Source organism: Myotis daubentonii, chromosome 3, assembly GCF_963259705.1.
Source record: "Myotis daubentonii chromosome 3, mMyoDau2.1, whole genome shotgun sequence".
Lineage (NCBI taxonomy): Eukaryota > Metazoa > Chordata > Mammalia > Chiroptera > Vespertilionidae > Myotis > Myotis daubentonii.
Genome location: NC_081842.1, coordinates 175,871,846 through 175,897,961, shown reverse-complemented (window position 1 = coordinate 175,897,961; position 26,116 = coordinate 175,871,846). Strand labels below are relative to the sequence as shown.

At 38.6% G+C, this 26,116-nt stretch overlaps 1 protein-coding gene across 14 annotated transcripts in view; it reads left to right on the top strand.

The window, feature by feature from the left end:
• The window catches only part of PATJ (PATJ crumbs cell polarity complex component), a 305,718-nt gene that overhangs the window by 188,462 nt on the left and 91,140 nt on the right, over positions 1-26,116 (top strand). For all 14 annotated transcript variants that reach the window (XR_009451968.1, XR_009451967.1, XM_059689351.1 and 11 more), the window contains one exon: positions 15,292-15,383. Coding sequence is in view for 12 of the 14 variants with exons in the window: in XM_059689351.1 (XP_059545334.1) it covers positions 15,292-15,383 (92 nt within the window). In the remaining 2 variants the exon portion in view is untranslated. The remainder of the gene's footprint in view (positions 1-15,291; positions 15,384-26,116) is intronic.

The following is a 26,116-nucleotide window of genomic DNA, read 5'->3' as shown; positions in this document are numbered from 1 at the left end:
GAAAATAGTTTCCTGGTGTCTTTTTATAGCTGAGAAAAAATTTCAATCATTTCTCTATGATATGTGAGGAATTTGTATATAGCATGATATTCAATCCAGTGTGCTTTCTAACTGAGAATAAGACATTGATTTCATGACGAGTGCCAGGGAAGGTCAAGCCAGGAGTTACCACAGTAGTCCTTTGCCTATTGCGGTGTGTTAAATGATGGCATTATGATATCATGGCATGCGCAATGCATTATGATAGAGGCATGTACAGTGGTTCTTAGATTATGCTGACTAGATTTCCAGGTTAGGGCACATCTGTGTATTTGCTTATCCACCCACGCTCCATTTATTTTTGTGGCTTCTCTCCTCAGTTGAGGTCACGTTATCCCTGCCTTGATTATTTTTACAGTCCCGCCATTTGCTCATCTCACTTCTCATTATTGCTTTTTGTTATTGTTATGGTGTTACTTTACTCCAGCCTCCTTTTATTTATGGTTGATCTGAGTTGTTTAAGCCCTAACCTGAGGCTAATTTAGAGAAGGTAGGAAAGGGACGGGTGGGACATACATGGTGGCTTCTTCGAAGTCAGAGACTGCTTCTCTCCCGGAGCCTGTGGGTGGCTGATTTTTGGCAGGACGTCCGCCAGCAGTTTTGTTGCTGAGCGACTGCCTTGCTCCCGTGGAAGAGCAGCCAGCTAGTTCTGCCGATCGATGGCCCAGTTCATATACAAAAGAAATCTTACATGAAGCCCCCAGAAGACGATGTGATTAAGTCTCAGCTTCTCTGCCCTTTACTGCGATGCTAGCGGGGTGGGGGTAGGAGACTCTGAATTAATTTCAAAATGCATTAACATATAATTACCATGTAGACTGGAATGAGACTTGCTCTAGAGTATTGGCTTTCCCTAAGCAATTAGTCCCAGAAAATACACGAGCCTGCTCATGGTGCTGTCACAGGAATATAGGATTTATTTATAATCTTTCCTACAGTGCACATGTGGGAAGCAAGACCCGATAGTGCTGTGCCGGGAATTGGAGTGATTTGTCAGGTCACCGAAGCAGCCAGAGGAACCTGTGTGGGTGGCCCAGGAAATGCACAATTGATTCGGGGGGCATGGAGGGCTGTGTCTCGTCTGGCTCACACGTCCTTCAAGATGGATGAAGTACATTCCCTTTGTAACATTTACCTGCAGGATCACCACAACTAAATCTTGTTATTTTGCATGTGTATATGTTTATTTAAGAACCATCAAAAATAAAAAGCATGAATATGTCCCTTATTTGCCAGGGATAAAGACATACAACTACAGGTAAATTCAGTTATGACTGTCTAGTAGTATTTATTTGATAAAAGAAAAGAACTGGAACCATAAAGGTTAAGTGACCGACCCATGTACCTGCCCACACACCAGTCTCAGCAGTCGATCCTTCACTCTCTGCTCATTGACACTGAATTATTTTTGAAGTCTTTTGGAAAACTTAGGTGCAATATAGGAGCATAGTACAGTAGGAAGTAAATTAAAAGCTTTTGTGCATCCATAGATAAGATTCTAATTTATAGTCAAAAGCTTCTGTCATCTTAGATTGGCTCTTTTAGATTAATATCATACATAGATTTATAAATTGTACTTTTTAATGCAATAATTATTCCCTAAGAGACGTCATGTAATAAAATATCCCATTGCAGAAACACTAGTTTACAGAGCAGAAAGTAAAGGATTTCAAAATTGCAAAACAATTTCTTTTTCCTACAGTTTAATTAACACAGATAGATTTACAATAGCTAAACATGCAAAAAGAAATTGATTGGCCAATTTTTTTATTATGGCAATGGTTTCATGAGTGTTCAGACATATCAAATTTTACATTTTAAGCATGTGATTTATTGTATATCCATTATATTTCAGTAAAGCAGTTAAAAAAACAGTTGATCACCTAACCGGTTTGGCTCAGTGGATAAAGCGTCGGCCTGCAGACTGAAAGATCCCAGTTTCAATTGTAGTCAAAGGCATGTACCTTGGTTGTGGGCACATCCCCAGTGAGGGCTGTGCAGGAGGCAGCTGATCAATGTTTCTCTCTCGTCAATGTTTCCAACTCTCTATTCCTCTCCCTTCCTCTCTGTAAAAAATCAATAAAATATATATGTTTTTAAAAAAAAATTTTAAAGAAAAAGTGGAAAAAAAGAAGAAAAATCAGTTGATCAAACCTGACTAAAATAAATACTGTAAGCAAGTCCTGAATATGATCTTCCCATGCAGAGCTATAGTCTCCCCATTATGTGACTCTTAAAAATAGTCTACAGGCTAATTAACAAATTGGAAAGCCAGCAGAAGAATGGGGTCAGCCTCACACACAAAACAGTGGAGGACCTCTCCTGTGTGTGCAACATTTTTCCTTTCTTCAAAGTGCAATATCGTCCACTCTCCTCCCAGCCCACCCCCATCCCTGCCATTATAGCACTGTAGTCAGTAGCTGTGTCTTGCTAAATCATTTTCCCTCAGTAATCTACTGTGTTCTACCTCATTTGAGTTATATAAAGATGTACTCATTAAGAGACCAATTGGGAGATATGGAAATGGGAGAGCTGTGTTGGGAACTGAGCTAACATCGAATACTTATTATTTATGAGGCAGTGCTAAATTTTTTAAATGCATTCCCGCTCTCAACTTTTACAAGGGCCCAGTGAAAGTTGGTGCTATTTTAACCCCTGTATTACAAAAAAGGAAACTGAGGCACCAAGGGCAGAATAAACATGTGAACACTAGCTTTTCTGACTCTAAGGGCTTTGCTTTTAAGTTATTTAGTTCTTGGATTAATAGAGATTCTAGATTCAGAACGTTATCAGTGAATTTCTCATTTTGTAGTTTGGGTAGCTCTAGATTAATGCAGTTACAATATCTGAAGTGGTTTCTCACAATGCAATACCCAGTTACTCTTTTTATTTTCTAAAAATTTAATGCCACTTTGAATCCATTAAAAGAAGAATGCAGTCAGGGAAATTATACCTGTCTCCCAAGAACCAGAAAAGGAAAATAATATTTTTGAGTTTGTTCTTGTCCAATGTGAGAGCTCCTCTGAGCTCCATAATTAAGAGCTTCCCCCCTCAGGGCCACTACAGAGCCAAGGTTTTCTCTTCAGGCTGCAGGAAATACTATGTAAAACCTTGCACTTATATCGAGTGGCCTCATTCTTTTCCGGGTTTCCTGCAATGAAGTCTTTATCTTCTACTCCCGCCATTTTTGTTTCTGTCTCTGGCCCGTTGTGGAAGGAGTTTTGAATTATTTAGTCACACTTCAGTGTCTTTATGCTGCTGAATTATTTAGACTAAAGACCTATATTCCTTCTGATCTTTTGGAGGAGTGCGATCATTTCATTTTCACCATAGCAGTCCTCATTACTGCTCCACCAGAGCTTTATGGGAAGTTTCTACAGGGAGCCATGTGATCTTAACGTCATGGAGAGAACATGCAGTGAAAGCAGAAAGTAAAAGTCAGGATAACTGAGGAAACGTAGGTCACTGGGGCAAGAATATAAGCAATGGGTTGGGAATGTGTGCTGGGAAGACACTGGCCATTGGGAGGGATAACTGGGTTTCAGGCTGCCTCTGGAGGCTCTCCTCTCTTTTCTGCAGTTTCTCCTCGGGTTTCGCATGACACCGGGGTAGTTCTCCAGGCCTCTGCTCCCTCCTTTCCCAGTCCCCCACCCCTCACACACACCATCCCCCACCCCCCCACCCCCGCCTCCACTTCCTCCCAGGCCTGCTCCTGGCTATGCAGTGACCATACCTGAAATGCACTCTGGAAAGATATGCTCTTAGATTATTGAAAAGGGTTTCCTTATAACAGCCAGCCTCAACATAGAATTTATTTCTGTATTTTGCTTTATTTGCAGAATTAGAAATTTAGAGTCACTTCTAATCGCAATGCAATCTTAAGGCACAAAGCTTAAAATAAAAGTTTTTTAAAATATATTTTTATTGATTTCAGAGAGGAGGAGAGGGAGATAGAAACATTAATGATGAGAAAGAACCATTGATCGGCTGCCTCCTACACACCCCCTGCTAAGGATCGAGCCCACAACCCGGGCACGTGCCCTTGACCAGAATCAAACCCGGGACCCTTCAGTCCGCAAGCCCTCTATCCACTGAAACAGACTGGCTAGGGCTAAAGTAAACGTTTTAATAAGATTCTTATTCCAAGTTTGACTTACTAACAATATCAAACGACTGCTCAAATTTATCAAAAATGTGATTGTGTATTTTAATTATAGTTTTTAAGATAAAAGCCTAAAATCAGCATTCCAACCTGAAAATCAGATGTTCCACCTAACACAGTAACCATGAGTCTATTTCTCATTATTTTAAGTCAGGAAACATTACACATTACATGTTAACCCCACCCCACCCCAATTTCCTAAAAAATAACGGAAATACAATAAAAATAATCATATAGAGGTAGCACATACTCCTGTTCCGATGTAAAATGCCAAATATCCCTTCAGAACTCCCAGGTAATGTGGTTGCTGACACATGGCTTTGTATGCAGTGGTTTCTGTGAGCTCTACCAGCATCCAGGCTGCACACCTTCCTTGTTGCTACCGAGTGTGTGGTTCAGAATGTCTCTCTGTGATTCTCTACTTGAACTACAGCTCAGGACTTTCCAATCCCAACTTTATGTTTAAAATGTTTTATTTTGGCCCAGGACAGTTTTCTCAGTGGTTAGAGCGTCGGCCGGGGGATCGAAGGGTCACGGGTTTTCATAATATTTGCATATTATAATTTAAAATTGCTTTGACTCTCTAAATTTTATTGCCCATCCTTATTTATGTTTCTGGCTATAATTCGAAAGTATTCAGTTAGCAAATAGGTTTTAATTCTAATTGACTCCCTAACATACTGGGTTGTCATAAGGTATTGTTTCTCACTGCTATTTTTCTCTTTTTTAATTTATAGGCTATACTTTCCACATGTTTTTAAAGTAACATGTGATCATAACAGAATTATTGTTTTCTCTTTTACCTTTGTAATACTACTCCTCCAGAAATAACCATTGTTAACATTTTTCCTATTTGTCTCATGCCGAGTCATATACATCTGTGCAAACATAGATTTTTATGGTTAATATAAAAAACAGAATCATATTGCACTGACCTTTTTATTGAGTGGTATAATACTATAACATACTGGTGTATATGTCTTTGTGCAGTTATCGCGCTGTCATGCAGAGGAGTGTGGCACTGCCAGACTCTGTATGAGATGTGTTTTGAAAAGATAACACATATATGTGATGCAATCCTGCCTCTCTAGGATTGATTCACTGACAAAGTTAATGTTAAAAAAGAACATCTACACGATGGAATACTATGCTGCTGTAAAAAGGAAGGAACTCTTACCATTTGCAACGGCATGGATGGAACTGGAGAGCATTATGCTAAGTGAAATAAGCCAGTCAATAAAGGAAAAATACCACATGATCTCACTCATTCATGGACAATAGAGACCATTATAAACTTTTGAACAATAATAGATACAGAGGCAGAGCTGCCTCAAACAGATTGTCAAACTGCAGCGGGAAGGCCGGGGAGGGTTGGGGGGCAGGAGGTAGGGGGGTAAGAGATCAACTAAAGGACTTGTATGCATGCATATAAGCATAACCAATGGACATAAGACACTGGGGGATAGGGGAGGCTAGGGGACTGTCTAGGGCGGGGGGATAAAATGGATACATATGTAATACCCTTTGTAATACTTTAAGCAATAAAAAAAAAAAAAAGCAAAAAAAAAAAAAAAGAAAGGTGGGTAAAATGGGTGAAGGTGGTGGAAACATTAAAGAGAGGATTAGAAAATCAGACTTCATTTTCAATTCATACTAATCAATTTTAGACACTTGTGAGGGAAAATGAATCTCACACTTTGCAAACCACAAATAAATGTTTTTAAGTAAAAAAAAAAGAAAAAGAAAACACACACACACAGGTGGATTGGTTTGTGGCAATGTCTACAGAAGCAGCAAGGAAAATATTTTTATTTCATTATTTTTTTGTTGATGAGAGAGAGAGAAGGAAAATATGTTGAAAGCAAGAGCCCAAACTTCCAGTAATAGAGGAAATTAGAGTAGAGCTCTAATCTGATTGTTAGTATGAAATAAGCAAACATTAAACTGGGCATTACCAGTTTGAGGAATGTCTTAACTCATAGCATGTGCTGATGTTCTTGGAAGAAGGAATTCTAGGTCAGGTCATCTGACTTCTATTTATTTATGTGACTAACAATACCATTAATAGAATTGGGCTGTAATGCCTCAGCCTCTTAGGAAAACCTGATTCCCCTGCAATATTAATGAGCTGTTAAGAGGTAGATATTTCTGCCTTCCGTTACTTATTCCTTCCTATGCCCTGAAGGTAATAGGAAATTATCTGCAGGCACCTATTTAATTTGGTCAGTGAACCAACCTATAGCAATTGGACCAACTTCCATGGAAACACTAAAAATCAGAGCAGCACAAACATATTTCTCTGCTTACTTCCTTGAAGTCAATATTTTTCAAAATTGCCAGCATTTAGGAGTCAGAAGAATATCTTACTATTTTCCCGATATATCAAATTTAGAATGATGTGAACTACATATTACTATTACTTTGCCTTTAAAAGGTATTTCAATTTAATTAGTTTTGCTTGAGAGAAAATAAATCTTTCATGCTTAAGCTTTTCAAATGAATGTGTTCCTTTGGGAACATTGTACTGCACAAGAAATAGATTAAATTGAAGCTGCATCTATTAAACTTAGTCCTCAAAACCTGCTCCTTTGCCCAAAGTATTAAGATATTGGAGCTTATTATTATTTATTTTGTCTTTTGGAGAAAAATTTAATATGATATTCTTCATTCTAGTGCAATTGTGTTTTTATGTAAGTTTTAGTCATCTTCTCTGTTTTTATCCCTGGCTTAGGTGTCCATTACTTCCCTTCAGTTCTCCCATCTGTAAAACTGAAGCAGGAAGTTGGCCAGCCATGGGAGGTTGGCTGTGGGAGCGCACTGACCACCAGGAGGCAGCTCCTGCATTGAGCATCTGCCCGCTGGTGGTCAGTGCTCATCATAGCGACTGGTCATTCGGCTGCTTAGGCTTTTATATATATATATAGGTTTCTTGGTCTGGGAATCCTATTTTGAGAAGCTTTGTTAATTGGATTTAAAATTCCATAGGATTAAAATGTGCTGTCCTATGGCTTTTCTCCCCACCCCAGATAAATACCCTTAGAAATGTTTCTTATTATTAACAGGAAAGGCTTTTGGGTTCTAACAGATTTGGCTATAAATATTGGCTTTAGATATGTTATAATGGTCAAATTCCTTAAACTCACTAAGCCTCAATTTCTCTATCTGTATAATGAGGTAGTAATGCATTCCTCTACTGATATGTGTGAGACTTAAGTGAAATAATGTATTTAAGATGTGCATATGTGTGTGTATAGTGTGTGTGTCTTGTATGCCCTAAGCATTTATTAAATGGTATTATTATAACAAAGTAGTTATAAAATATCAATATAGAAAAACAAGTTGGGAATCACTTTAAATCCCACCAGAGATACCATTATTGTTGACATTTAGTAGAGATACTCACAGAGCTTTCTTTAGACTCAGACAGAAACTTTTATATAAATGAAAATAATGTGAAGAATGGATTACATAATATTTGTCACTTTTCACTCAATACTGTTATCTTTTTACGACAGTGGATCTAGTTCTTTATCATCCTCCTTTATCTCCTCTTAATGGCGCAGTTTTCCATTTATTAGTGTGATGGAGGAATGTAATAAATCTTTTTTTATGATCTATAGTTTTCCATTTTTTATCTATTATAAGTACTATAGCCACGATAGACATTTTGCCTCTGGATTTTAAAAAAATTTAGTATAAATTCTTAGAAGTGGAATTGCTAGATTAAAAATTACTCGGCCAGCATGGCTCAGTGGTTGAGCATCAACCTATGAATCAGGAGGTCACCGTTCGATTCCCAGTCAGAGCACACACCTGGGTTGTGGGCTCTATCCCTAGTAGGAGGCAGGCAGGAGGCAGCTGATCAATGATTCTTTCTCTCCCTCTCCCTTCCTCTCTGAAATTAATTTTAAAAACAAATAAAAATTAACCTATAAAAGCATTCATTGAATTATAAAAAATTACTATTTGTTCATTTTTTTCTGCATGTGTGATACTCAAAGAGTTTATTATATAAAAAAAGACATTAGAATCTCTTGAAATGTAAATTTTAAAATATATTTGAAAGTGAACCAGGGAGAAGGACGCTCAGATTTTAATGTCAGCAATTCCAACTCAGTTCTTTAATAATAATTGTCACTGTTCATAACAAATCTCTCTACTTTAATGAAAGCATGGGCAGAGAGGATGTTGTTGAACATAACATAGTATAACATGATATCCAAACCTCAGGCAAATCTGTTGCTTGAAGTAACTTTTAATTTATGTATAATTAATATTTTAAATCTGAGCTTAATTAATATTTACATCCAATTTGTTAAGTTTTTTAAAAGATTTAATTGAGCTGCTCTCCAGAATAAATTTATATTCATGTTCAGTTGAACTATGGAAAACTAAGTGTAGTTGAAAACCTATCTCGTCATGATATTTTTGAATAATTAACTTTATTGAGACAAATCTCATGAAAAAACCTCTAAAGTGAAAGTTTATGTAGTATAACAGAAGGATTTACATCCATTTACTTTTATTGAATCCTTACCAGATTAATTCTATTCTTCTGGAAAATATAGCAATTAAGTATCCCATCTCTTATACCTAAATAATATAGAGAGTTTACCTCAAATCAGTGTGGCTTTGTTATTGTTTTTGTTTTTGTTGTCTTGTTTTACTACTGTGACAAAAACCAACCCATGAGGGGGAAATGTCTCACCCATTAGACTATGACCTAAGTTTTACAGATAAGGTGTTTCTCATGTGGGGCTATTGTCTTCAGTGTCTATAGGTGCTATAATTTGCTCCTGAATGACATTTCAGAGAGAGTCTTGATTGCCCCACTCGATATTCAGCCTGGAGCAGCCGTGGGCAAACTATGGCCCACGGGCCGGATCCGGCCCATTTGAAATGAATAAAACTAAAAAAAAAAAAAAAAAAAAAAGACTGTACCCTTTTATGTAATGATGTTTACTTTGAATTTATATTAGTTCACACAAACACTCCATCCATGCTTTTGTTCCGGCCCTCCGGTCCAGTTTAAGAACCCATTGTGGCCCTCGAGTCAAAAAGTTTGCCCACCCCTGGCCTGGAGGGTCCTGACAATGCAAACTTGTGTGGCCCACCATTATGGATAGTATTTGTGATAGGAAGATTTGTAGGACCATCCCTTGTAAAGAGAAGTGATCATATGCTGGCCAAGATCCCCTGTCTGGTCTGATTTTCTCATTGAGTGCAATGAATCACATAAAATACACTTTCCATCATCATGGCTTGATGAATGTGAGAGGAAGTTATAATTTATCATCTAAACTAGTGTTACCAAACTAAAGGGGGTTTGTTCACCTGTGCACATCAAAGACCAATCAAATGCTAACAGGAGTTTGCTGCCAATAAAGTAGAGGTTTAATGTTAAGGGGATGGCACCAAACCTGGAGTCACAGATGAGCTCGTGTTCAAAGATCAAGCTCCCCAGTGGCTTCTAGGGGATGGTCTATATAGGGGGGAATCGTTAGTCATGGTGACTAATGGAGTTAGGGCAGGGGTGGGCAAACTTTTTGACTCGAGGGCCACAATGGGTTCTTAAACTGGACCGGAGGGCCGGAACAAAAGCATGGATGGAGTGTTTGTGTGAACTAATATAAATTCAAAGTAAACATCTACACTAATAAAAGAGAAACATGGTAATTGGAGTACGACCGCTACCCTTCCCATTGGCTAATCAGCGAGATATGCAAATTAACTGACAGCCAAGATGGCGGCCGGCAGCCAGGCAGCTTGAAACTAACATGAGGCTTGCTTGCTTCAGTGACGGAGGACTCCAACGTTCCCCGCCTTCAGCTGCAGGCCTCTGAGCTGGCAGTTTGAAACAGTAACAAAAATAGAAGCTAAACAAAACGCCAGAAACCCGCTTTCAGCTAGCCGGGATCTCAGACCTGGAGTTGATACAGAGTTTCGATTATAGAACCTAAACAAACCAGATACCTGCTTTCAGGAGTGGAGGCCTAAGAGCTGGAGCCTCAGAGCTAAAGCTGGCTCAGAAATAAAAAAAAAAAAAAAAAAAAAAAAGGAGCAGTTGGGAGCTGCAGTCCCAGCCTGAAAACAGCCCTCAGCCCCTCACCCAGGCTGGCCAGGCACCCCAGTGGGGACCCCCACCCTGATCCAGGACACCCTCCAGGGAAAACCAGCCAGCCCCCACCCACGCACCAGGCCTCTATTCTATATAGTAAAAGCCTCACAGTCAACAGTCAGGCATTTCCCCTCTGCATGGTGGTGAAGTACTTGATTCTGAACTCTGTGTCTTGAAACTTTCAGTTCTACGATGCTAGATGACTAAGCGTCCTCCTGTTCCTGCTCAGAGATTATTTAGGAGACATCTTTATAAAGATGACCTCTCCAAATCATCTGATTTTTATGGGTACCATACACACGTGTGACATCTAAGCGTGCCTGAGGATTACAGGCTTTTAAACTAGTAGCAAAATCACCTTGGGCAAATTCCTCAAGCTCTTGCAGTTCCAGTTTCCTCATCTGGTCAAAGTACATAGCATCCCAGTTCTTGTGAACTTTAAATGAGATGTTGTGCATGAAGAGTGCAGCATAGTGTTTGGCACAGAGTAAGCTCAGTAAATAGTAGCCATTATTAGTTGGAATTAACCTGAAAGACTTCTGAGGGGTGTGGAATGCTTGTTTTTTGTGTTTTTTTTGTGGTGGGTTTTTTTGTTTTTGTTTTTGTTTTGCCTGTGCTAAACTTAGAAGATGACCTACACCTGTTGTTTAAAGAATAATGCCCTCAGAGAACAGCCACTTCTCAGAAATAGAGTGACAGTCTCGAGTTATTTATGCACAAAATGCATCATCTGGAGTGTGTTTCCTTTAGTGATGAAGGAAAAGGGGCTTTGTCTTAGATTTTTTTAATCCAGAGATATGCTTTTTTTTTTCCATTTAGTTCCGTTCCCGAGTTTCTTGTTCTGTTCCCAGTCTTCCACTGAAGAGCCTTTGAGCCTTGGCAGGAAGCAGCTGCCTTAGTAGTAAGCACGGCAGTCATCGGCCCTAGAAGAAAACACCAACAGCAAGCAAGCTGCCTTCCCCTCCCACTGCCACAGCATCTGCACATTCGGAAACTGTACCCAGAAAGACATAACTTTAGATTTTCTTTTAGGCAAATTAAAGTTAACGAACTGCTCTCTTCATTTGGGCTGTAATGCTTTCCTCTTAAAATAATACTACTATGTATCCTCGTCTATAAAAATGGAGGACCACAGCTAAAAAGCAGGCATATCCATAAATGTGAAACAGCTCAAGTCTTTATATACTTTACTAGAGGCCCGGTGCATGAAATTTGTGCAGGGGCGGGGGGTCCCCCTCAGCCCAACCTGTACCCTCTCCAATCCGAGACTCCTGGGGATCGGGCCTAAACCGGCAGTCGGACATCCCTCTCACAATCCAGGACTGCTGGCTCCTAACTGCTCACCTGCCTGCCAGCCTGATTGCCCCCAACTGTCCCCCCTGCTGGCCTTGTCACCCCACACAGCCTACTGTTCAGTTGTTTGGTCGTCCTTCACTAACCCCCTGCCGGCCTGGTCGCCCCATACAGCCTGCTGTTCGGTCATCCGTCTGGTTGTTTCGGTCGTGACAGCCCCTGGCTTTTTATATATTAGGATACTTTATATACTTTATAAGCTTTAGCTCAGTCACTTTCAAGGCTAGAGGCCACCTCAGAGAAAGTGTACTAGCAGTTGATTAGTGGAAGTGCCACTTCCATTCATGGCTGTGTGAGTCACCATGTCTTCATTGAGCACCACTGTATGCAAGCTATGCATGACAAGCTGGGGAACACAAAGAGGACACTGGTTCCTGCCCTCAAGGAGTTTAGCTCAGTTCAATAAAATGTCGTGTGCCTGACTAATGCTTACCACCCAACAAGGATTGACTTTACCAGGTCGGGTAGGGTGTAAGTGCAATAAAAAAAATTATTATAAACCTGGTGCCATAAAAGTCAAAGCCTGGAGGGTTTGATAGGTCGAGGTTAGGGAAAGACTTTCTGAAAGCAGAGGCCAGGCACAGTGGAGAAGATATTTGCAAATAATTACCTGAATGCCAGTCATCGAATCAAGCAGATTCCACACATCATCTCATTTTATTTTTTTTTTTATTTTTTTTTTTAATATATTTTATTGATTTTTTACAGAGAGGAAGGGAGAGAGATAGAGAGTCAGAAACATCGATGAGAGAGAGAAACATCGATCAGCCGCCTCCTGCACATCCCCCACTGGGGATGTGCCCGCAACCCAGGTACATGCCCTTGACCGGAATCGAACCTGGGACCTTTCAGTCCGCAGGCCGACGCTCTATCCACTGAGCCAAACCGGTTTCGGCCATCATCTCATTTTAAAATTGTGATGTAAAGATCCTTATTTGTAGTAAAGATATTGAAAAATATGGTTAGCAAAACAAAAGTGATCATGGTAGACATTCTATGTTATAACTAGGTTTTGCCCCTTAATACATTTTGGATATTTCCTATGTCACTAAGTATGTTTTTTCACCTTATTCTTAATGATTACCTGATTTATTTAACCATTTCCCTTATAACTAAGCTAGGTAAGATGTAATTACAAGAAAAAAATTTAAAAAGGAAACAATTAAGACCATGAAGAAAATATGTAGTCTAGCGGGTAGGCACTTTTTTAAAAGAGATTTTGTTTTTTTAGAGAAGCAAAATTGAGAGGAAGTTACAGAGATTGTCCATATACCTCTATCTCCACACATTCACAGCCTCTCCCATTATCAACATCCCCCTCCAGAGTAGTACATTTATTGCAACTGATGAGCCTACATTGGTATATCATTTCATGTCATAATCACCCAAAGTCCATAGTTCACATTAGGGTTCATTCTTAGTCTTGTACATTCTGTAGGTTTGGACAAATGTATAATGGCGCATATCTGTTAATGTAGTATCATACAGAGGGTGGGCACATTTCTTAATAAAGTATATTAAAAGGGAAGAAACTTTAACAGAAAAAAATAAGTAGTTTTGAATACATAAAAATTTAAAGATCTTTTGAGTAATCAAGATTATGCAACCTCAGAGGGAAGGCAGGGGAGAGAGGGGTGAGAGATCAGCCAAAGGACTTATAAGTATGCATATAAACAGAACCCATGGACACAAACAGTAGTGGGGTGAGAGCATGACTGTGGGAATGACTGGGGAGAGGTCAATGGGGGAAAAAGGAGACATACTGTTCTTTAAACAATAAAGAATTAAATTTAAAAACAAGATTACTATAAAATTAAAGGCATTCTCATTAAATTCTCACAACAGTTTTATGAAGTAGGTGCTTAGATTTCTTTTAAAGAAGAGGAAACTAAGGAGCAGAAAAATGACACTGCAGATCAGTGGACTTCTGGGATATTGATTATCTTGGTGAAGAATAAACGTTGGTAGAATAAGAGACATATTGAAGACATAGTTCAAGTTTAATCTTTGCAGCAGCCTTTGATATGAATCCCAGCTACTATGTCAAGGTGATGTTGATCTTCATTTCAACAGTTAAAAATATTATCTTTTGCCTGGCTGGTGTGGCTCAAGGGTTGAGCGTCGACCTATGAACCAGGAGGTCACAGTTGGGTTCCTGATTAGGGCACATGGCCGGGTTGTGGGCTCACTCCCCAGTGTGGGGTGTGCAGGAGGCAGCTGATCCATGAGCCTCTCTCATCATTGATGTTTCTCTCCCTCTTTCTCTCTCCCTTCCTCTCTGAAATCAATAAAAATATATTAAATATATATATATATATATATATATATATATATATATATATATATATATATTTCATTCCATCCTTTGAACTGTTCACTTCCATACCTTCCATACACTTTCTCATTATAGCTGTTGTGACAAAAATGATACCTTTTTCAGGTGTGTTCATATGCAAAATTTCAGAGCTATCAAGAACAGACAAACTAGATGCTAATTACAAAAAAGCATAAAATCCCTTTTTTCTATCCCTTATATAATAGCCTATATATGCATCCCTTTAGTAGTAGAAATTATCTAGTCTCAGATAAACAGGGACAGTATAGTATGGATCATTAATTACTTGTTAAAAACAGGAGGAGAAAAGCCAAAACTGGCCCAACCGGTGTGGCTCAGTTGGTAGATCATGGTCCTGAGCAACAAGAGGTCGAAGGTTTGATTCCCAGTTGGGGCACACGCCTAGGTTGTGGGCTCCACCCCCAGTTGGGGGCATGCAGGAGGCAGCCAATTAATTTTGATGCTTCTGTCTATCCCTTTCCTTTTCTCTCTAAGAAAATCAATAAAAACATACTAAAAAAGAAAAAGAAAAGCCTAAACTGAACTATAAGCAATGGATGAAATAAAAAATTGATTTTTGGCTATCATCATAGTTTATCAGTGGGAAAATCTGGAATGAAAAAATTTAGAATATAAATGTTTTTAGATCATATTTAGGTGAATTCCATCTAGTTAAAAATCCCATCACATCTTGGATAAAAGCAGCTGGCTTACTGATTGTTTACAATAAAATGTTTCTTTGCAATTGATCTAAAGTTTGATTGAAAATGTAGATATAATATTTTCCTCCTCTGGAGTAACAAAATTTATGCTATGTAATAACCTTGACATGTTTATGGCATCATATTTAATGGGCCCTCCAGAGTGCTGGTGCATACCACACTTTGGTCTGTTTTCTACATTTTTTAAGAATCTGGAAAAGCTTTAGATAATGAAATATGCATCATAAACTTTTTGCATCTAGCTCAACTACTGCTGTCTTGATGCTTAGCAAAAGGGTCAAGGACTGTGTGTTCTATTAACTTCATTCATAACTGAATTTAAGAGATTTTAATAGCTGTTTAGAATTAGTGTTTGAATCCATACTACAAAGAACATTATGATTTTTGGCACCAAACAATCCTACATGTAGCCACTTAAAAAATGAATGGATTTAATTAGTATTGTTTAATTCCATGTATATAGATATATTCTTGCATAACATATAACTGTATACATATATTTTTATACAAAATGTACATATTGCATGTTTTACAAGTACTCTTTATATTTTGTCCCAAACAGATAAACAATCAGATTCTGTACGGAAGAAGTCACCAGAATGCATCTGCCATTATTAAGACTGCCCCATCCAAGATCAAACTGGTTTTCATCAGGTAAGATAGATATATCATAAAATCTGAGCTCTCTTCAGGAAATGTTATTATTTATGTACGACTATTGTGTCTTTGGTTTAACAAAATCACTGTATTCTAAAAATATATTTTCCTTTTGTAACTGTCACTGTAAGAAAAGTCTAGTTGCCGAAACCGGTTTGGCTCAGTGGATAGAGCGTTGGCCTGCGGACTGAAAGGTCCCGGGTTCGATTCCGGTCAAGGGCATGTACCTGGGTTGTGGGCACATCCCCAGTAGGAGATGTGCAGAAGGCAGCTGACCGATGTTTCTCTCTCATCGATGTTTCTAACTCTCTATCTCTCTCCCTTCCTCTCTGTAAAAAATCAATAAAATATATTAAAAAAAAAAAAAAAAGTCTAGTTTGTTTTGAGTATGAGGCTTTCTTATTATTTGTTTCACATGATAGTATTGGTAGTTGAAACCAGTATTTGTATTTCATTTTTTTATATATATATTTTATTGAGTTTTTACAGAGAGGAAGGGAGAGAGAGATAGAGAGTTAGAAACATCGATGAGAGAGAAACATCGATCAGCTGCCTCCTGCACATCTCCCACGGGGATATGCCCGCAACCCAGGTACATGCCCTTGACCGGAATCGAACCTGGGACCTTTCAGTCCGCAAGCCGACACTCTATCCACTGAGCCAAACTGGTTTCGGCTGTATTTCATTTTTTAAAAATCTTCCCTTCCTGGATATGATTCCCCCTCTACAAATATAATAGCATCTTATAGTTTCTTCTCCTTCTGTCACGATCATTTGGTATAGGACAGGGGTGGGGCAAACTTTTTGACTCGAGGGCCACAATGGGTTCTTAAACTGGACTGGAGGGCCGGAACAAAAGCATGGATGGAGTGTTTGTGTGAACTAATATAAATTCAAAGTAAACATCATTACATAAAAGGGTACTGTCTTTTTTTTTTAGTTTTATTCATTTCAAACGGGCCGGATCCGGCCTGCGGGCCGTAGTTTGCCCACGGCTGGTGTAAGAGCTGACTCATTAATGTCTACATCAATGAATAGGCCGGAAAAAAGAACCCAGGGAACTATAGAAGCTTCATATTAGGAGTGCTGGTGAGAAATCCAGCGGGGAGGTGATGTGAGCTCTGCTCTCTAGAGTTACATGCTGTGTTTGGAGCTCCATATGTACCTACACCTTGCCTGCTAGCTGACTGAGCCTTTTTGGCAGAAGTGAATCAGATTTGGGGAGTCCTCATTGGTGGTAGCCACCATTGCCTCATCGGCAGTGGAATGAGCTTCGATTCTGTTATTGGTCTAAAATGACAGGTAAATCTGAATTATTTTTAAGTGACATAACTAACCCTGTATGTTAACTGTTGCTCTGTTTCTCTTCCTTCTGAGCCTCAGTTATTTGTAAAATGGGAATAATAAAGCATCTGCCTCATTGTGATATTTCAAAAATTTGAAATGTTCAGTAGAGTGTCTAGCATAGAGCAAAGGATGAGAGTGTTAACTGGTATTTTATGATGGTGATTATTCTTCTTCCTCTTCTCTTACCTGTCAGTAAGACCTATTCAATATCAGGGGACTGCTGAGATTAAGGGGTAATTTTATTCCCAGATATGGGCACTACTGTAGGTGAATAAAATATTTCTTCCCACACCATCACTTCAGCCTCGGGGGGGTGTTATTGCTTTGCTCCTAAAGAAATCCCACATTGGCAACTTTTTCTCCCACTTGCTAGCATTTTCTGGCCTTCCAGTTTTATACTCTTGTTTCCTTTCTTCTGCTTGTATGTCTTTGTGTGTTAAGGTGATCTTCTCTGGCTTACTCACCTTGACCTACTGTTAGTCACAGATCTTCTCTTTGAGTTTCTTTGCCCTTCCTATTGCCGGAGGTTACAAAATTAAACTTAGATGGTGAAAAGATGAACAGACTTAAGGAATGGTCAGCCACTCAGGAGTTTAGGATCATGGGATATTGGGCGGAACACTTTGTGAAGTGTATGATTGGCTGGCCATGGTGCTGTACACCTGAGACCAGTATAAATTAATGTTAAAAGTGACCTGTAATTGAAAAATAAAAAAATATATATTAATTTAGAAAAAAGAGTTTAGGGCCTCACCGGTGTGGCTCAGTTGGTTGGAGCATCGTCCCATATACCAAAAAGTGTAGGGTCAGGGAACATGCCTGGATTTTGGGTTACATCCCAAATTGGGGTGTGTGCCCATTTGGGGCATGTGCAGGAGGCAGCTGATTGATGTTTCTCTCTCACATGGATGTTTTACTCTTTCTTTCCCTCTTCCTCTCTCTAAAAATCAATAAAAAACAACAAAGTTTAGGATGTCCATTGAGAGAAGTCCATACAAGTAAAGAATTCAAACCACTTGGCCTTAAAAACTTTGCGTAGAGTTGTGTGAGGATAACATGAGAAGACTTAAATAGCACTCAATGGTGACTGCACTGAAGTGCTCAACACATGGTGGAGACTGCTACAGTGCTATTGTTAATGTTCCTGTTACCTCTTTAGCATTTGTGCCTTTGTTACCTACCCATCCTGGGCCATCCCATTTTAAAGAGAGCAAAAAGAAAATGGACGAGGCTCCAAAAGAAATCATTTGATGCAATTAAGTAGTTGGGAAATAGAACCCTCCACCTTCAGGAAAGAAAAATTAAATGATTTGAAGTTGTTTAGAATACAGAAGAGAAAGTTGAGCAGAATATTAGTAATAGTAATAATGCCCCATTAATTTAGTATCTGATGATTTCAATTTTGATTATTCAGAATGGATCAGTATCAAGGAAAGAATTTGTTCAGTAAATTAATAGTAAAGCATAATTGAGGATGCTACTGAATATTTACCGACTGGAAGTGATTTTAAGCAATTTAGAAGTATCAATGTATATTCAAAATACATAATCTAATTATGGAAGTTCCTTGCATGATCATTAAATTATAATTCCTAGCACATAATGGGCATTCAGGAAGCTCTATATCTATTTTTATAGGGAGAAAAAAAGATGTAGTCATAATTCTGAACAATCTAGCCACTTTTAGACTGCAAAGGAAAATGAGCTTAAGTTTAATCAAGAGTTATGTATGCACTGCTGACAACTTTTTGTGTGATTCCGTAAATACCTCTGGTAATTTGTGTGCCAACATTTTATTAATTAATACTTCAGTTTTCATAAAAGAAGAAACTATTCGTTTGACTGAGAACTCTTAACTAAAGTGAGAATTCTTTTCTAAAGCAAGATTGAACTATAAGACTTTATAAGTAATTAAAAAACAACTTCTATAGTCACCTAGCTTGGTTTGAAACTGGGTTTAATGCTTGGGCTGTGTGAGCCTGGTCAGTTTCCTGATCTGTAAAATCTATAGCAATCTCACGAATTGTCTAATATATTAATATATATGAATTGCCTGACAATATGGGCTCAACAATGTTCACTGCCATAGTGGTGGTGGTGGTGGTGGTGATGATGATGATGATGGTGATGATGGCAGAAAACCATGAGAAGCATGGGAGGAAGGAGGTAAAAGAAAAGAGGTCTTGGAGAAGGAGAGAAGAGGATAAAAAAGAATCTCTCCTTCATATGTACTTTATCTACTTTCAGAATCTTGAGTATTTTTTTTTGACTATTTTTTAAAGTTCAGCACATTCACAGTTTAAGAATGTTTTCATTAACATGATAATGTTTAAACACTGAAAGAGATAGCTACGGACATTATATCAAACCATTCCTGGTAAATGTTAGAATAAGAGACATGAGCCAAACCTGCCTAAAACATTTTTTAGTTCTCTGTCAGCTGCTGCTGCTCCTCCTCCTCCTTCTCCTCTTCCTCCTCCATCTTCTTCTTTTTCTTTTAATGAGGGCCTGATATTCTAACAAGGAGAGAAAACTGGTTTTTTTTGTTTTGTTTTTTAGTAGAGCGCTGTTTGAGTAATGTATAAAGAGGAATCTAATTAGCATGACAATCTTCATGTCAATAAAATATATTAGATTCTAATATCAACTAGTGTCAAAATTTAAAGCACTCAAGGGAATCAAGAAAATATTATATTGCTCATCAGCTATGTACATCAGCGATGGAGGCATAATGGCAGATGGGTGCCCTATTCTTGTGTGGTAACCTGTGCATTTCAGGTGCTATCCAACATACATCTCATCCTGTCTCCTTCAGGCTGACTGTCCAGTTCATTAATCATGTAGATACACTTTTCAACTTCTGCCTATGTATTACCGCTTTCACTCTATTGTTACAAGAACCCCAATTTTGCCTTTTGGAAACTGTCAAATTGGAGCAGTTAAATATTGAGTTGTTATAAAGTTTAAGGAAGTAAAACTTAAATCATCTTGGCAGAACTGATACAATTATACTTATGAATTGCATAACATGTATTGTGTTTTATATATATATTTATATTTATATATATATTATTACTTTAAAAACTGATTTTTATAAGTTGTATTTCTTTAAAGTTAGTGCTGCTATTTGCCAATATTTTCTTCCCTAGTTGAAATTATTGATTCTCTATGCATTTCCAATAAATAGAAATTTTTGGCTTTTATACCTTGGCAATTTTTAAAAATTTATTGACAATTGTGATAAAATTGGGAACTGGCCACAAATTTAAGAGTATAATTAAGAGTAATCACAGAAAGCTGTTAAAATATGCTGCAAGCAACATATTGATTAACTAGGGCCTTTAATCTATAGTAATGTACATTTGTGTGATCATGTCCTTGTCATATTCTTTTAACACTCGTATTTATTCAGATACTAATTGATCTATAGTTCACAAAGGGTCTGTGAGTTATTAATGAAAATTAGTAAGTTGCCGCTATGTATATATGATTTACATAATCACTCACACACGTCCCTCTTTGTCCCCCACATCATTAGATTTTGGACAATCCAGTAGTCATGTAATTGTGCCCTAAACCACATAGGGACCTTGATATACTAAATTTTTCTACTCTGGATCATCCAGAGGTGATATTACAATCTGGGTTCTTACTATGCACCTCACATTTAGTTCTGTGAGTTTTCCTACTCAGCATATCCTCTCTACACAAGCACACCAATTTAAGTACAGGAGGAGAGCTCTATTAATACGATGAGGAAGGAATTTCTGTGTTTGGCAGTGTAGGGATCCAAGGAGATTAATGATCCTGCCTGCAGCTCTTGTCATATGCGCCCCCACTATCAAAAATTAAATGTCATGTATAACAACTCACTCTCCATTACTTAATTACATGTGGAAAACATGTACTGTATAAAAAAACTCCTGGGGCTTAAGGAGGCCAAATAAAACTGAAACCCTTGGATTTAGCGCTAGCTATCAAGTCTTCTTGAGTAAAAGTGGACTCACCATGGGATCCGCTTTACTGTATCAATTAAACATATGTCTTGGTTTTGTAATTAAAAATAGAGTGTGCCCCGTCATTCTCTGGCCATATCCCTAAAAGACGACATTGACTTGAAATCAATGTGACTGTCAGAGTCCTATCTGGGAGAAGTCTATCTAAATAAGCAAAGGGAATGCCTGCTTTTAAAATCCTTTTTGTGCTCTGCTCTTAATTCTTTATATCTAGTTTTGATAAATAGGAGAAAAGATGGTGGGCACAATCATGAGTTTTACTTTCATAAAGAAATATCCATGTATTTATGCAATAAGTATTTGTTTAGTGCCTACTTGTGCTGGTGCTGTAGAGTCAGCAACACAATCTCTGCCCTAAAGAAGGAGGCAGAGAGTAAACAGTCTGGCACCTTGATCAGTGATATAAGTGCTATAATATTATAGGGACATATAGGAGACGAACTTAACCTAGTTTGAGACCCTAAAGCAGTGATGGCGAACCTTTTGAGCTCGGTGTGTCAGCATTTTGAAAAACCCTAACTTAACCCTGGTGCCATGTCACATATAGAAATTTTTTGATATTTGCAACCATAGTAAAACACTTATATTTTTGATATTTATTTTATACATTTAAATGCCATTTAACAAAGAAAAATCAACCAAAAAAATGAGTTCGCGTGTCACCTCTGACACGCGTGTCATAGGTTCGCCATCACTGCCCTAGGGGAAGGTGTCACAGAGAAAGATACTTAGAAAGTATGTATAAAAACCCACAGGTTTTTAGAATTGGATGTCATACCCAGTATACTTGAATATTTACTTGTAGGAGAAAAGCAATCCATCTTTAAGAAAGCACCATTAGATGACTACAGCTGTGTGTCTCATTTGAATACTGTAAGAAACCATCTTTCTGACTCTCATGAACCATTAAATAATGCAATGCCCCTTTTCACATGCACAATAAAATATAATTCATGGAATATATGACATGAAGTTTTGAGGAAGAGGCCTGCCATTAGCACTAAACTTTATTAGGAGTTGCAGGGAGAAAGGAAGTAGAGATACATGCCTGCAATTTCAAGGCTCTTCAGTATCTCTGTTGGACCATCTGGTAGACCCATATGAGTCTCTCAAGTGCTCTGAAATCTTGACTCTTGCTTAATTTCTTCAGTACTTGTTCCCTATGCTATTCATATTAAATTGCAATTGTGATTATTTGTTTTATAATAAATAATTTATAAGCCTTTCAGTGAAAGAACAAGGTGTAGTTGAAGTGTTTTGTGTTTTGCTCTTTTGTCAGACACTGCAAGTTATTTATTTAATTTATTTTTGAGAGAGAGGAAGGGGAGGGGAGAGAGAAACATTGGTCGATGTGAAAGAGGAACATCGATTGGTTGACTCTGTTATCCATGCTGACCCACCACCTTTTGGTGTACAGGACAGTACTCCAACCAACTGAGCTACACCGTCTACATGAATGAATTTAATTCAAACATTTATTGAGTACCTACTGTTTGTCAGATGCTTTATAAAGCCATAGAGTTAAGTTTTCCAAAAGCTTCCAAGACATGCAAATAAATAACTATACATCAGGCAAAACAAGCACCAATAGAGAGAACTCTATGATGTTAGGGTTACTGAGATTGTATTTTAAGGCTTGGTTGCTAGGAGTGCAATCAAGTGCTTCACAGTTAAGAGGGAATGATTTAGATGTACTGAGACCAGGAGAAAGCAGAAAAAGGAGACAGGTAAGTAGGAACATTGTTGTCATAGTCCAGGCAATGTTAAAAGTACATGAATTAGGATGGGGACCATAGAAGAAAAGACATGAAAGGATGAAGTCTTTAGAATGTAATCATTAGACTTGGAGATGTCTTTGGATATAAGCGTTGATGGCTGAATGTATTAAGAGTAACTGAGTACTTAGCACCTGGAAATTTCAGCATCTGAGATTGAACATCATAGAACCATGACATATTAAATGTTAACTATTGTGCCTTAGTTCTCTGACATTTACATTATCTTACAACAATTCTAGTAGAAGGTATTATTCCAATTTTATAGATTAAGAAACCAAGATTTTTAAAAGTTGTTTAGTATCTTGCTTACATTACATCTTACTGATAGAACTTAAATAGATAGAACTGTATTTTTTCCTAGGTTGTCTTAAGTGTAGGTATCTTTTCAGAATAGCGCATTGTTGCCTTACACTATATATAATCATTTCCATTGGTGTTATCCAGATACTACCCTCCTGATCTCTGTGTGTCGGGTCTAAATTTTGTGGTCCTAGAAGAAACAATCTATTGGCACAAACTGGGGCAGGTAGTCTGCCCCCTACATCCACTGAGGGTGAGACAGGGTGTCAGTGTTACACAGTGTAGACATTGCAACTGTAGCCCATCCAGAAAATCACTGTAAGCTTGGCAAACACCCCAAAGAAATGTCCACTAATGTGGTTAATACTGACAACTGGGTGACTGCAGGCAACACACTGTCATTTACTCATTGCAGCCGCTTGGAAAGCACAGAGGATAGTTTTAGGAGTTCTGCTTTTTATCTTTTCCCTGCCTTGTTATACCACTTCCATTCAGCAGACCTTTGCAGGACACCTACTCTGTTAGTTACAAGCTGGGGATACAGAGAAATCAGATCCCATCTCTTTGTTTAGCAAGGGAGGAAGAACAGCACAAGTAATGTTCATAGAGCACAGCAAGTACAATGATAAGGACGTACACTTACAGAGTTCCTTACCCTGAAAAACTGTTCTCACTGTTATCCCTGATAGAACTCCATTATCTCTCTCCCAGCAGCTATCAAAGACAATAATAAAAACACCAACAAACAAGTACAATTCCCGATTGTGTCCTGTATGGGGCACTGAGGCCTACGAAACTTGTTGATTATGTTGCAAAGAAAAGTTAATTATAAAGCAAACAGATTTCATTCCTTATGAGAACATAGAATATGAGGTGTCAGGGGGTCCCCAGAATTCATTCAGGTTAACTGATTATGTGTGTTTTTAAATACGTTTTTATGATTTTAGAAAGAGAGGAAAAGAAAGGGAGAGGGAGAGAGAGAGAGAGAGAAACAAACATCCAATGGCTGTCTCCTACAGGACACCTACTGGGGTTCAAGCCTGCAACCGGCATGTGCCCTGACCCGGAATAGAACTTGCGACCTCTTGGTGAATGGGACAGTGCTCCACCAAATGAACCACCACACAGGGCAGGGCTGGGTTAACTGCTTGTTTAAAGTGTAAATGGCTTCTCTCCTTTGGTCCCCCTCCTCCTACTTCTTTCTCTTTAAAATTGCTGCCGCCCTAACCAGTTTGGCTCAGTGGATAGAGCGTCGGCCTACGGACTGAAAGGTCCCAGGTTCAATTCCGGTCAAGGGCATGTACCTTGGTTGCGGGCACATCCCCAGTAGGGGGTGTGCAGGAGGCAGCAGATCAATGTTTGTCTCTCATCAATGTTTCTAACTCTCTTCCTCTTCCTTCCTCTCTGTAAAAAATCAATAAAATATATTTTTTAAAAAATAAAATAAAATAAAATTGCTGCCATCTCAGGTCTTTACTTGCTTGATCCTGAGGTGTATGGATGAATACTCACTAGTAAGTGGATTATAAAAGATTATGGACTGTAACTTCTGATAGCAACTTTATTCTCTCCATTGAGAGTAATTGTAGGTTTTCTATTCTGTGAGACTTAAAAAAAATTAATAGTGACTTCAAAGGCTATTCAAGTCATACTAATTTGGAGGAAACGATTAAATTACAAAAGGATAATTAGGCTGATTTGAGCTAACTAGGTCTAGTTAATCATGATTTCTCAATAAGAATTTATGTACAGCCCGGCCATTGTGGCTCAGTGGTTGAGCATTGACCTATATCAGGGTTTGATTCCTGATCAGGGCACTTGCCTGGGTTGCAGGCTCCACCCCAGTGTGGGGCATGCAGGAGGAGGCCTATCGATGATTCTCTCTCATCATTGATGTTTCTGTCTCTCTCCCTCTCCCTTCTTCTCAGAAATCAATTTTAAAAATAATAAAAAATAAAAGAATCTATGTGCAGTCATATTTTTAATGCTGTTAACCTTTGAACGAGAGAGAGAGCCATCTGCTTAATTACTGCCAAATATACTCTGCCCCCGGGGCTCTGGTTCTGAGTAGACATGTCCTGTCAGCTTTAGACTCTAAGCTAGAGCTAAGCTTTCTTGTGTTCGTCAATGGGGGAAACTGGATAGGAAAGGCAGTTACCACTGGGGAAAATGCTATCCGTACCCAGGGGTGACTGACTACGTCTGGGTATGAGCACACTGCTGAGAAATGTATAGAACTCCCTGGGGAAAAAAAAAAAAAAAGCCATCTCTCAACATAGTAATGCATGCTGAAGGCATCTGTAATGCTGCCAGAAAAAGAGAGATACAGTATATTCTTCACACTCTGTATCGATTTATAGTCCCCCCGCCCCCTTTTGCTTTGATTTGGCTGGTGTGCTAGATAGTCCAAGAATCTGAGAAGGTGAGAGCAGGAAATGGCACCTAGACTTCATCTCTTTATTTATAGTCTGCCTCGTTCCCCAGAATTTATATCAGTTCAGGATTCGTACAGTTCAATCTACTGAAGAGATCAGGAAACTGATTTGCTTAGAAGTTTCCCCCCAAACATCCTATAGCTAGTTAGTGGCAGTGCTAAAATTGAAACTCCTACCTCTGTCTCCTTATTGAAGTGATTGATTGTTACATTTTTTTGTAAAAAAAAAAAAAAAAGCTATGTTAAATACAAACTATTTGCCAGGCACTGCATTTGCCCTAGATGATGTAATACTAGTAGAGATTAGGAGGGACATGAATCTTGTCTTTGGAGTGCTTACCCTCCCCGGGCGGGGCGAGCCGGTCGCAGATTTGAAGCAAACATTCATACAAATCGGTTACGTAAATTATGAAAGAAACAGTCCTATGATCATTGTTTAGGGTGCTATAAACATATAATGGAGATCCTAGAAGGCTTATTCCAGGAAATGACATTTATGGTGAGCTGTGAAGGAGAAATAGGAATAAATCAGACAAAGAGTCTAGGCAAGAGGCATGCATGCAGAGCAGAAGAGATGAGAATGAGTGAAAGCCTTGTGGTGGGAGGAGCTTGGCTCAGCTGAGAAATGGAGGGAAAGCCAGCATAGCTGGAGTGGAGCAAAGCGAGCAAGGAGACAACAAGAGGAGGCCAGAGATGGGGACTGGGCTCAGACTGCCCAAGGCCTCATGGCCTCCACAATTCTGGGCTTAGGATCCTAAGTGCAATAAGAAGTCACAGAAAGATTTTAAACAGGGCATAGAAATATCAAATTTTTGTTTTCAAACCATAACTTTGCTGGGTGCAGAATAGCTTGGA